Source organism: Chionomys nivalis, chromosome 2, assembly GCF_950005125.1.
Source record: "Chionomys nivalis chromosome 2, mChiNiv1.1, whole genome shotgun sequence".
NCBI classification, from domain to species: domain Eukaryota; kingdom Metazoa; phylum Chordata; class Mammalia; order Rodentia; family Cricetidae; genus Chionomys; species Chionomys nivalis.
The window spans coordinates 77,240,854-77,254,107 of NC_080087.1; the positions used below are offsets into that span (position 1 = coordinate 77,240,854).

The 13,254-nt window shown below is 52.6% G+C and overlaps 1 protein-coding gene across 2 annotated transcripts in view; it reads left to right on the top strand.

Moving 5' to 3' along the window:
• Sympk (symplekin scaffold protein) overlaps positions 1-13,254 on the top strand; it is a 31,831-nt gene that overhangs the window by 15,038 nt on the left and 3,539 nt on the right. For both annotated transcript variants that reach the window (XM_057757850.1, XM_057757844.1), the window contains exons 9-22: positions 274-513; positions 1,731-1,885; positions 2,240-2,390; positions 4,654-4,858; positions 5,475-5,625; positions 6,536-6,771; positions 7,250-7,331; positions 7,473-7,586; positions 8,383-8,530; positions 9,166-9,326; positions 10,323-10,431; positions 10,713-10,813; positions 11,281-11,371; positions 12,005-12,106. In XM_057757850.1, the coding sequence (XP_057613833.1) occupies positions 274-513; positions 1,731-1,885; positions 2,240-2,390; positions 4,654-4,858; positions 5,475-5,625; positions 6,536-6,771; positions 7,250-7,331; positions 7,473-7,586; positions 8,383-8,530; positions 9,166-9,326; positions 10,323-10,431; positions 10,713-10,813; positions 11,281-11,371; positions 12,005-12,106 (2,046 nt within the window). The remainder of the gene's footprint in view (positions 1-273; positions 514-1,730; positions 1,886-2,239; positions 2,391-4,653; positions 4,859-5,474; positions 5,626-6,535; positions 6,772-7,249; positions 7,332-7,472; positions 7,587-8,382; positions 8,531-9,165; positions 9,327-10,322; positions 10,432-10,712; positions 10,814-11,280; positions 11,372-12,004; positions 12,107-13,254) is intronic.

Here is a 13,254-nt window from a genome sequence, read left to right on the forward strand (position 1 = left end):
GGGGAGCACTGGACTGCAGATTGGAGACGGGGACCTGAGGCTCGAGTGCTACAGAGAAATGACTTAGGTTTTCTCACCTTAAAGGACTAATATTGTAGAGGTCTCTTGGGCTTTCAGTCCCAGCTTGAAAGGGGGAGGCTACCAGTCCTTCTGCAAGCCTAGGAACTTCCCAGGGAATGGCAGCAAGAGTCCCTATTTGGGGCTGAGAATTGAGCCTGGCAGACCACACAGTGATCTCTCCCCAGCATCGAGCTTCCACCTCTGTCCTTACAGCCAACCTGCCCCCAACACTGGCCAAGTCCCAGGTGAGCAGTGTGCGTAAAAACCTCAAGCTGCACTTGCTGAGTGTGCTCAAGCACCCTGCCTCCTTGGAGTTCCAGGCCCAGATCACCACCCTGCTGGTGGACCTGGGCACCCCCCAGGCAGAGATCGCCCGCAATATGCCCAGCAGCAAGGACTCCCGCAAACGGCCCCGGGATGATGCTGACTCTACGCTGAAGAAAATGAAACTGGGTGAGCTGGGTTAGCATAAGGCCTGGGCTTGTCTGAGGTGGCTTTGTTGCACTGTTAAAGTTGCATTGATACACAGGACATTCCATAACATGATGATGTAAGCATAGCCAAGTAGAAAACTGTAGCATATAGAACATTTAATAAGTGTGAGCTTGTGTTTCTAAGTAGAGACTTTTAGTCTAGGAGAAGATGACCTTGGTCTTTCTGCCACCATGTCTGGACTGCTGGGATGACGGGTGTGGGGCCAGTTTCTCACTTGCTCGCTAAGCTGATGTTGTGTCCGTATCCATTAAATTGTCCCCTACTGTGGAATGACAATCTTCTAGCAAGGCATGGTAGATCTCTGATCCAGCACGTGGAGGTCGGAAGCAGGAGGGTCATGAGTTCCGACCTGGTCTGAACTACATAGTAAATTTAGGCCAGCCTGAGCTGCATAAGACAGTGTCTCAGAAAGGGGGACTGGGTGGAGCTGGAGAGACAGCTCAGGTCTTAAGAGTGCTATCCGCCCTTTCAGAGGACCTGGATTCAATTCCCAGTACTGACATGGCAGCCCATAAACCATCTGTTAGTCCAGTTCTAGGGGACCTGTCACCCTCTTCTTACCTCACATGCACACGCATGGTGCATAGATATACATACATGCAGGCAAATAGCCACACACATAAACTAAATTAACAACTCTTTTAAAAGATGAAGGAGAGGCCGGGTGGTGGTGGTGCATAATCCCAACACTTGGAGGCAAAGGCAGGTAGATCTCTGTGAGATCAAGCCGAGCCTGGTCTACAGAGCAAGTTTCAGGACAGCTAGGGCTACACAGAGAAACCCTGTCTCAAAAAAAAGAAAAAAAGGTGAAGGAGAATGATGTCAGTGATAGGAACAGTAACAGCAATATTGTCTCCCACTGGGGCCACCTGCCCTAGTGACTGTAGGGTCCTGCATTCCATCCTCAGTATGGAATATATTAATGATACCATCATCTTAGAGAGTAATGTGATCAACTAGAGGTTTTTGGATTTTTGCTAAACAAATGAGACCTGAAACCCAGGAAGAAGTGGGTGCCTGGGGCCCTATGACACTTTCTTGGCCATGGCAAACTGAGGCTTAGGTCCTTGCCTGCTCTGTCTCCTTGCAGTGGTTTTCTAGAGGCAGGGCTACTCGGCTCCCTGAGCACAGGTCCTGCTGCAGTCTAGAGAGCCAGCCTCTTGTTTCCTTCTCAGAGCCCAACTTGGGAGAAGATGATGAAGACAAAGACTTGGAGCCTGGCCCATCAGGGACTTCGAAGGCCTCAGCCCAGATCTCAGGCCAGTCAGACACGGACATTACTGCTGAGTTCTTGCAGCCTCTGCTGACGCCTGACAATGTAGCCAATCTGGTGAGGAGGGTGAGGCCGTCCTAGGGATGGGAGTCCGGATCCCAGTCCTTTCCCTATCCATGCTCTGCTAACCACCTCCTGGTAGCATCAGGGTAGGTAGTCCCTCCTACCCTTGGCTGGGCCCCTTCTCTCACCCTTCCTCCTTCCAGAGGCCATTTATCCTCATTATCACACTCCCCATCACTCTGTTCTTTGGGATGGGGTACTCTCCCAAATGAACTGCCTAGCGGATCATTAGCTCCTCTGAAAGCTGAGATAAGGAGGGCAGGCCCAGCCCAGCCTCAGTTCCTGCTGCTTCTCACATGCTCCCCTAGGTTGAGCTGGCTAAGTGTCCCCTTCCTGGGCATCCCACAGGTTCTCATCAGCATGGTGTACCTGCCTGAGACCATGCCTGCCTCCTTCCAAGCCATCTACACCCCAGTGGAGTCAGCAGGCACCGAAGCCCAGATCAAGCACCTTGCTAGGCTCATGGCCACACAGATGACAGCTGCAGGACTGGGTCCTGGTGAGTCTTGTGCTGACCCAGCCGGGCTGTGGCACTGGACTCTGCTGGAGAAGCTGTGGGGATGGTCCTGTGCCATCTCACATGTCACCTCTGATCATGGGTCCATCATTAGGCAGAGTGCTCAGTGTCTTGAGGCTCTGGGCTTTGAAATCCGACAGACTTGACACTGAGGTCCAGACTGAGCCAGACTGACAGTGTCAAGTTACTGAGCCTGAGCCTTGGAGTCTTTCCCTTATTTCATCAGTGTGCTTTTATTTGATGTGTACCCTCAGAGACCAGAAGAGAGTGTCACATCTCTTGGAGATGGCAGTGTTGGGAGAAAAACGTAGGTCCTTTGCAAGAGCAGCAAGTGCTTTTCACCCCTGAGCTATTTCCCCAGTCCGGGCTTTTGTCTTCTTTAGGACTGGGTCTTGTGGAACCCATGCTGGCCTCTAACTTGCACCAGTTTTCCTACCTGGTCTCCTGAGTGCTGGAATCACAGGTGTGGGCACACTCGGCACCAGCTTGTTCTCTGAAGTACAAGTCATGAGCAATACCACAAGCACAGCTCCAGTGCCCATCGGCTGTGAACTTCACAAAGCATGTTCTCTCTTTCCATCTCATGTGGGTCTGAAAGGCTGGACTCAACTCCCCTTTATCCTCTGCGCCATTGCACCAGCCCTTGTTTCAGACCTTTCATGAGCATGGCTGCTGTCAACAGGGGCTTATGCGTCTTTGGTGCGCTCAGATTTTCCTGAGCAGTGTGCTCCAAGGGGCGGGGAGTCACATGGCCTCGGCTGTTAAAGACTGTTTATCATGAGGATGCCCAAGTGGCACAGACCTGTCATCCCAGGAAGTAGAAGCTGGAAGATCAGAGGTCATCCTTGGATGCATAGCGAGTTTGAGGACATCCTGGGGTACATGAGACCCTGACTCACAAAACCCTAATGGGCTGGTACGGCAGCTCAGGGGTAAAAGTGTCTGTTGTCAAGCCCAGAACTTGAGTTTGATCCCCAGAACCTACATGATGGAAGGAGAGAATTCCACACCATACATGCAGCCTCGTATATGCATATACATCCCCATACAAATAAATGAGATGTAATAAACATTTTAGAAAAAGAAGCTGGGGAGAGGAGGCTGGAGAGATGGCCCAGAGGTTAAGAGCATTGCCTGCTCTTCCAACGGTCCTGAGTTCAATTCCCAACAACCACATGGTGGCTCACAACCATCTGTAATGAGATCTGGTGCCCTCTTCTGGCCTGCAGGCATACACACAGACAGAATATTGTACACGTAATAAATAAATAAGTAAAATAAATAAGTAAATAAATAAATAGAAATAAAAGCTGGGGAGATGGCTCAGTGGGTACATGCTTGCTTATGCAAGCATGAGGACTCGTGTTCTGATTTCTAACATCCCCAGAAAAGCCGAGGTAGTGTGTACGTGTAACCAGCACTGGATGAGGGCAGACACAGGCGGATCCTGGGGATCTTTCTGGCCAAGGAGTCTTGCTGAATCCAGCTCTGTGTTCTGTGGGCGACCCTGTCTCAAAAAGTAATGTGTGGCTGGTTAGATAGATGATTCAGCTGGCAAAGGTGCCAGCTGCCAAACCTGATGACCTGAGTTTAATCCTTGGGACTCATTGAGAGAACCAACTCCACAGGATTGTACTCTGACCTCCGTACATACATACATATCATATGCACAATGCATAAATAAAATATAATTTTTTAAAAAAAGCCGGTCAGGGTCACACATACTTCTAACCTCGGCACTCAGGAGGTGAAGGCAGGCAGATGTCTTGAGTTTGAGGCCAGCCTGGTCTACAGAGTGAGGCCAGGCCAGCTAAGGCTGCACAGTGATACCCTATCTTAATAAAAGTAGAGCTGGGTGGTGGTACACATACATTTAATCCCAGCACTTGGAAGACAGAGGCAGGTGGATCGCTGTGAGTTCTAGGATAGCCAGAACTGTTACACAGAGAAAGCCTGTCTCAAAAACAACAGAGACCTCTCACTTCCACATGTGTACACAATCTAGCACACTAACACACAAGGCACACATGCATACATATGCATATGCCACACGTACATAAACCTAAGAGTTTGCTTGTGATGTATCTCAATGACTGACATTGGCTGTGCCTCCAGGAATGAAGCCTCTGGCTCGATCCTTGGGTCTTGGTGCTAGGTGGGCTGCACATGGTGGGTTCAGTGCATGCGCAGCACAGCCCAGGGCACAGATGATGGAGCTAAGGGTGCTATGGTTGCCTCCGTGCAGGTGTGGAGCAGACAAAACAGTGCAAGGAGGAGCCCAAGGAGGAGAAGGTGGTGAAGCCCGAGAGCGTTCTGATCAAACGTCGTCTGTCAGTGCAGGGCCAGGCCATCTCTGTGGTGGGCTCTCTGAACACCATGTCCCCTTTGGAGGAGGAGGTACCCCAGGCCAAGAGGAGGCCGGAACCTATCATCCCTGTCACACAGCCACGGTGAGTCCTCTTCTAGTTGGAACATGGGCCCCTCCCATGAGTGTGCCCTGTTTGCAGGTGTGAGTGTAAGGCAGACAGGGCTGGACCAGGTTCTCCCTCTGCTTCACAGTCTGTGCAGGAACCACCAAACTCTGGTAGGTTTCTGCAGCCATGCCTCCTTATTCTGTCTCACCTTGGGAGAATGCGGTGCCTTTGTCATGGAGTCACTAGGTTAGAGAACTCTCAGGGCCACAAGTCATGGTGACAGTGAGGAAGTTACTATGGTTCCTAATGTGCAACAAGGACTCCTGGTCACCATCCTTTCTTCCTCATTCTCCAGTCTCCACTCCACCCACAGTGAGTGTTCCCTGCTCCTTTGCAACCTCGCTCCCTCCCCATTCCATCATCCCCCACCCACCCAGGGTCTTTGTGCTTACTCTTCTCTTCTGAACCCCTTCCGGCCCCTCCTGTTCTCACAGGGAGACAGCCTACTTGGCAGAAACAGTAACAATTTCTTCCTCACACTGTCTTCCTGGTGTGCTGAGGTCCACTCAGGGAATTCAGAGCTGGGGGCACCAGACAGACTGGTCTGCAGAAAGCATGCCAAGACACTGTTCTTGTCCCTGCCCTCATGTAGGCTGGCAGGCGCTGGTGGGCGCAAGAAGATCTTTCGTCTGAGTGACGTGCTAAAGCCCCTGACGGATGCCCAGGTGGAAGCCATGAAGCTGGGCGCTGTGAAGCGGATCCTGAGGGCTGAGAAGGCTGTAGCCTGCAGTGGGGCTGCCCAGGTGTGCCCCTCAGTTTAGCCCCAGCCCCTGGCTCCTCTATTCAAATCACTCCTCCTGGCTTGAATCCACCCCATGTAAAATCAGAGCAACAGCCTTCTAGACAGTGGAGGCTTGTGGAATGGGGGATAGCTCTGTATGGGACTGTCCTGCAGGGCTGGTTCTTACTGGCTACCTTTCTTAGCAGTGTTATATTCCAGACAGACCTGACTTCAAGTTTTTTGCTTTATTTTTTAAAATTTGTTTAATTTATAAATGTGTTTGTCTGCATGCGTTTATATTCACTTTGTGTCCTGGAGCCCACAGAGGCCACAAGAGGGCACCAGATTCCCTGGAACTGTGGATGCTGGAAACCACACTCAAGTCCTCTGCCAGTGCTCTTAGCCATTAAGCCATCTCTCTAGCCTTTATTTTCTGTTTTTTGTTGTTTTGTTTTTGTTGTTTTTAGTTTTTCAAGAAAGTTTCTTTCTGTAGTCTTTCTTGTGATTGTGGCCCACATCCTGTCCACGGTTAAAGGTGACAGAAAGAATCTTCAAGATCTTTTCCTGTACATTGAAATACCTAGTTACTGCTGGGAACTTGGAGTGGTTTGGAAACAGTTGGTGGTTTGATTCTTCCTTGTCCACTGCCATACAATGTGATAGTGCTGTGTTTATGCTTCATGCTGCTCCTTGGTTGAACTATTGGTTGGTTGGTTGGTTCGTTGGTTGACTGATTTGGTTTTCTAGATAAGGTTTCCCTTCACCAGGCTGACCTTAACTTGGGTGCCAGGATTACAGATGTTAGCCACTATATCCACTTTATATGGTTTTTCCACTGGAGGTTCCTGAACCTGGCAGCAGAAGTGCAAGGCGTGATTGAAGTGTGCTGCATTGGCTCTGCCATACTGACACAGTTGCTTACCTACCCCTAGGTGCGTATCAAGATCCTGGCCAGCCTCGTAACACAGTTCGACTCTGGCCTCAAGTCAGAGGTGCTGTCCTTCATCCTGGAAGATGTCCGGGGTCGCCTGGACCTGGCTTTTGCCTGGCTCTACCAGGAGTACAATGCCTACCTTGCAGCAGGGGCCTCAGGCACTCTGGACAAGTATGAGGACTGCCTCATCCGCCTGCTCTCTGGCCTGCAGGAGAAACCGGACCAGAAGGATGGGTGAGGGCTTGGCTATAAGCTCCATCTCTCCTGTGTCCCACTTCCCCTTTTCCCTCAGTGCCACACAAACTTGTCCTCCCTATGTCCCTGTCTTTCTTTTTCCAGTTCCTACAGAAGCCTGTGCAGACCATGCTGTTGTAGGTGGGAGGGAGGACTTGGGTCAAGTTCATCGGTGTCGTTCCCAACTCTGTTACTTGGTCTATGTGGCCTGTCACTCTCAGTTTCCCATCTGTACTGACAGTTTCCAGAGATGGGACAGTGGCTTGGTGGTAGTGTATCTCCCTAGCACACCAGAAACCCTGGGTTCCATCCCTAGTTGTAGCAAAAGAAAGCCTCAGAGAGGGAACATCTCCGCCCTAGATGCCAGTCTGAAGTGCTGGACCCAGGGGCTAAAGAAGCTGTGTGATGCATTTGGGCCCCTGAGATGCAGGCTGCCTTGCTACACTTCTCCAGCAAGACCTGCATCTTTCTTGGGCAGGGTCTTCACCAAGGTGGTTTTGGAGGCCCCACTGATCACCGAGAGTGCCTTGGAGGTGATACGGAAGTATTGTGAGGATGAGGTAAGCATCCTCTGAAGACCTGTGTTGTAGACTTGGAGGCAAGGGTGGTGTGAGGATCCAGTCCTGGAGACTTGCTTTGAGAGATGGAGGGGAGGCAAGAGTAAGAGGGCACAGCAGGCTGAGCATTGCCTCCATCTGCAGAGTCGCGCCTACCTGGGCATGTCGACACTTGGAGACCTGATCTTCAAGCGACCTTCTCGCCAGTTCCAGTACCTGCATGTCCTCCTTGACCTCAGCTCTCATGAGAAGGACAGGGTGAGCTTGTGCCCATACCAAGCCAGCCTGGCATTCCTTTTCCTCAAAACTCTTTTCCATTTACCATGGTGTGACATCACCATGGAGTCAGGGGTGCTATCCTGACCCTGACTGTGCACACGCCCTCAAAAGAGGGCAGGCCTGTTCACTCTCTTCTCATGTTGATGAACTGTAACTGCAGCCTGAGGCAGCAGGCAGTAGAGGAGCCCATGTGACACAGGCAGTGTGATGTCACAGTATACAGTACCCAGGCACCCACCTGTGTAGACAAGAGATGGGGGTCAGGAAGCTTCCTGAAGGAGGAAATGTGTGATAACCATAACACAGTAGCTGTGCTCTGGATGAGAAGTGCTAAAGACGAGAAGGGACTGGACCTGTCTGCACTGTAGTGTGTCACCAGCCTCCTCCCTGGTGGTGCATGAGCAGTCAGCGCACTGTTAGCATAGCACCTCTGGCCCTGTGCTACCATTTGGTACAAACAGTGCTGAGACCAGACCCTGATCTCGTGGCTCCCAGCAGATGCTGTCTGAGTGAAATGAAGCTTGGTCAGTGACATGTCTTCCAGACAGTGGGCTGCCTGTCCTGCCAAGTTCCAAAGCCAAGTCCACTTGGCAGGGAGAGTCACTGTTGAGGAATTAGGAGAGTGAGCAGAGCAGGGAGTAGCAAGATGAGAAGTGAGACACTGGCAGGCTGAGCTCCACTCACTGCTCTCTGGGGCCTCAGGCTGGGCGTGTTTCACAGCCGTGCAACCCCATCTCCATGCTCCCACTCCGCCATCTCGCCCATTTTCCCTCAGGTGCGCTCCCAGGCCCTACTCTTCATTAAGCGCATGTATGAGAAGGAACAGCTTCGAGAGTATGTGGAAAAATTTGCCCTCAACTACCTGCAGCTCCTGGTGCACCCCAACCCGCCCTCAGTGCTCTTCGGAGCTGACAAGGACACAGGTTTGATGCAGCTTCATCTGATTTGTGTGGAGCTCCACCCAGCCTACTAGAATGGCTGCTGGATAGTAGACAGACAGATGGGACTGCAGGGCGAGAAAGCCAAGGACCAGGAGAGCAGCCTGTGGGTTCCAGGGCTACCTCAGGCCAAGTCCTGTAGCATACATAGTCCCAGGTCCTGCCAAATTACAGGTAGAAGGTCCTGCAGGGATGTGGAAAGCCCTCCCAGGAGAGGTGTGAGCCTGGGGAGGATATGTGAGCAGAAGTAGTGATTCCCACAAAGGAGATGGTGGCACAAAGGGTTAACAATGAGGGTCTTTCTACCAACTGTAAGTAGGGACCAGTGTGAAGGGTGACTGAGTTGCCAGATGGGCTGCCCTTGTAGTCCCTGACAGCCAGCCAGTGTAAGGACATTTATGATGAGGTCATAGTTGTGACAGGACTAGAAGAGAGAGGGTTAAATTTGCACTGTAGAATGACCTTCTAGCTGCCTTGGGGCTTGATGGTTGGAGGGGGTCCTACTCTTTCTCCACCTATTCCCCCTTTGCACTGACTTCACTGAGAAGGCTCAGACACTGGGGGCAGGGCTTTGGGAAGGAAGTAGAGGCCTCTATTGATGCATGGCCCTGTCCTGTCAGAGGTGGCCGCGCCCTGGACCGAGGAGACAGTGAAGCAGTGTCTTTATCTCTATCTGGCTCTCCTGCCTCAGAACCACAAGCTGATCCACGAGCTGGCAGCCGTGTACACTGAGGCCATCGCCGACATCAAGCGGACAGTGCTGAGGGTCATTGAGCAGCCGGTGAGGCTCCTGAGCCCACCTGGGCAGGGCTGGAGCCCCCAACTCCAGCTGCTCCTTGGGTGTCTACCTTAGTAGACACAAAAGGCTGTCTTCTGGATTCGTGGCTTTGGCTTGTGGGTGGTGCTTATGTCTGTCTTCAACTCATGAGAAGGCATAGAGTGGCTCAGAAATAGAGCCTGGAGTGGGGCACACCTGGATTCATTCATATTCTGCCCTTGTGTTTCTCACTGTGCCCTGACATGAGGGTGCAGGCCAGTCCCCAAGCATGCCACATTAGCATCTGAGCTATTGGGTACTGTTGCCGTTTCAACTGGCCTTCCCCTTGCTGTTAACCAGGGGCCACTTTATGAAAAGCAGTTCACATGGTTGCCTTCTTCGCTCCTGGACTCAGAACACTTTGTTCTGTGTGTCAGCTCTACCCCAGCTTTGCTTTGTTATTTGAGCAGGTCTCATTTTCTAGAGATCCTCCTGCCTCAACCTTCTAAGTGCTAGGGTTACAGGTGTGCACAACTCTGTTCTCGTGACATTTTTAGTATGGAAATCACCGGGTAGAAATGGGGCGAGAAGGGCGGTGAGGCTCTTCCTAAGGTGCTGTAGCCCAGTGCTGAGAAAAAGAAGTGACTGCTAGGCAGCTCTGGGGTTGAGTGCCTTAGTGTCCTTAGTGCCTAGAGATGGGGATGCTAAGGGCATCCATCACTGCAGCAGCTACCAAAGTCTATAAGCCTGCACCCTCAGCTGGGTGTTATCCAGCCAAGCTGGGATCACAGGTTGCAGGAAGGTAGGCAGGGACCAGGAAAACCTCCCTAGGCATTGCCACAGAGGTTGGGCATGTAAGGTTTGAGACAGTTGGGTCACTAACCTGCCAGAGAGGACGACATCACACAGATCAAGGCTGATACTAGGAGAGACCCGGAGCCCAGTGACCTTAACCACCCCAGCTTTTGCAACCTCCTCGAATGCTCACTGTAACCTGGTCTTGCTGACCTCTGCATCTAGATCCGAGGGATGGGCATGAACTCACCTGAGCTGCTACTGCTAGTGGAAAACTGCCCCAAGGGGGCAGAGACGCTGGTCACCCGCTGCCTGCACAGCCTCACGGACAAAGGTGCCTGGGGTCCTGCCTTCTACCTTCCCTCCCACCCATTCTTCCCCTGCAAGAGCTGGAGCTGCTAAGTCCCCAAGTGACTTTGCCCCTGTGAATTTCTCCCGTCCTTTAGCCTCTGTAGAGAAAAAGCCATGTGAGCTGCATTTAGGGAGGGAGAGTCTGGGGATCCAGCTCTGGGATTGCAGTGTCCCTCCCCATGCCCACGAAGCCCTCCTCCCATATGCTTACCTCCTCTGTCCCCTCCTTATCACCCCAACTCTGTTTTCTCTGCCTTCCTCAAGTACCGCCGTCCCCAGAGCTGGTGAAGCGGGTCCGAGACCTGTACCACAAGCGGCTGCCTGATGTGCGCTTCCTCATCCCTGTGCTCAATGGGCTGGAGAAGGTAGGGCAGGAGTGGGATGGTGGCCAGCTCGCTTCCACGGTGCTGGGCCAGAGGCTTGTGGGAGCAGTGAGGCGCCCATCTTGCCCCTGTGGAAAGTAGTTGGACACCATGTCCCCAGCCTCCTCAGGCAGTGCTCTGGCGTCACAGTCACAGGGCATCTTACTGTGTGTGTCTGCGTGCTTGTGAGTGTGAGTGTGCACACATACCACTGTCCTGGCCTATGGGAAACTCCCCAGCAACAGCAGGGTCTCCACAAGGTTGTGCCCCTAGTGAGTTTTGGGGCCAAGGATACCCCATCCCTATGTAGAGAGAAATGAGGATGACACTGTCCAGCAGAGTTAGGCAGAAGCTTCGGGAAGACAGGGAACATGTGTTATGTGTTTGGAGGCCTCACTGGGATGAGTAGGTGAATAGTGGGGCCCTTCTAAATCATCCTCCTGCTCCTCTCCCCACCACTTCTGCCTTAGAAAGAGGTGATCCAGGCCCTGCCTAAGCTCATCAAACTCAACCCCATTGTGGTGAAGGAGGTCTTCAACCGCCTGCTGGGCACCCAGCACGGTAGGTGCCCTCCCTCCTAGCCAACCCTCAGTTTACCTCCTTGCTACACAGGGGTCATGGCGGGGGGGGTCCAGGAACTGTGGTCCCTGCCAGCTCCCTCTGCCATCCTAGCCCCCAGGGGGCACTTTGTCCACTATGGTGAGAAATGAAAGAATTCTGAGGAGGGAAAAATAGCCTGTGGTGTGGACAAGTTCCTCATCTGGTCCCCGTGACCACAGTTTGGGCACAGTGGGAGGCGATGTGACTCCTGAGGAGGCTGTCTCTGTGAACTGCCTTTTTCCACTCTGCTCCAACTGCAGAAGGTTGAAGCCACTTAGCATTTAGTGAGACCCTGGCCCTGCCCTGCCCTCTAACTGCCTGTGGTCATGTGCTATGTGGAGTCAGTACTAGGATGGCTGGGCCCAGTCCTGCCTCCAGGGTTCATAACCCAGTGGGAACAGTCAGACCACAACAAGGCATCTCGCAAGGTGGGAGGGGAGAGTGGTGAAGACTTATGGTCACCTCATGCAGTCTCACGCTCTGTCACTCAGTCCTCATGAAGCAGAGGGTGTCTTATCTGTATTTAGTATTCCTCAAGTCTGATCTGAGACCCACCTCTGTACTATCTCCCTTCTCTATTGCCATCCATTGCAGGTGAAGGGAACTCAGCCTTGTCACCCCTGAATCCGGGAGAGCTGCTGATTGCACTGCACAACATTGACTCGGTGAAGTGTGACATGAAATCCATCATCAAAGGTGAGATGCCCCTGTCCCTACAAGGCCCAGCTCCCATGGACTTGGGCCGGGGCCTCAGTCACCTGCATGACTCCACTGGATTGAAGACTATCACCCACTGCTGTGCCTACCCCATCTTGGCCTTGGCATCAGTGTGGGCTGTCCCTCCCACCTTACCCTGAGGAACTCAAGGAAGCGGAGCCCATGGAGCAAGCCAGAGGCTCAAGGGCCTCTTAGCATGAGCAGAAGCCAGGCCTGAGTTGAGGCAACAGAGGACCCCCACAGCGGGGGCTTGGTGACAGTCTGGCAGGCCCCTCTACCCTGGCTGTTCAGCATCCCTCTGAGCCAGGCTCTCCCTTCGTACCATAAGCCCACTCGTGGCACTCATGAGGCTCTTGGTAAGTATGGTGTAGATTAGGGCCCAATGTTCACAGAAGCTAGCTGTGTAACACAGCCTGAGCCCAACTGGACCCCAACCCAGCCTCCCCTGCGAAGACACCACCATTTTCCTTTCTTTCTTCCCTTCCCCAGAGATTTCTGGGCCAGAATCAGCTCTGTCCTAGGATGGGGCCCTTCCTGTCACTCTGTCCTCCAATCTCTCTGCTCACTTTTACTTGGGCCTCTCTCTGTCCCTCCGCGTTTCCTGTTCTGGGTGAAGTAGCTTCTCCAGGGACTGCTTTTCTTCCTCAGCAGTCCTAACGGGATGGGCCTGTGAAGACAGGACAGAGGAGACTGCAGGCCCAGGGGAAGGGTTCAGGGACAGGTCTCAAAAGTTGTGGTCCAGGGTTGTGGACTTTGGACACACACGCACACACAGTTTCTTTGACCTTTTGCCATGCTGGGAGTGGACCGGGAGCTTCAGGTGTGCCAGGCAAGTGCTCTACCAAATCCTCACTTTAGGTGCAATGGGAGCAATCCTGCTTCTGTGCAGAAATCAGAGACACACGCATATGCACACACGGCCGTCTTGGATCCAGAATAGAAGTCCAATCACAGAGGGAGGAAAGGGACCTGACAAAAGCTACACCGGTGGCTAGTAGACAGGGGTCTACCTTGTACAGTACAATCCCCTTTTTGGCTTGCTGGGCCCCAGCTTCCCACAGCCCTCACTACATCTTATCTGTCTGCTCCTGTGAAATCCTGCCCTCCCAACACAGTGCAGGGTACAC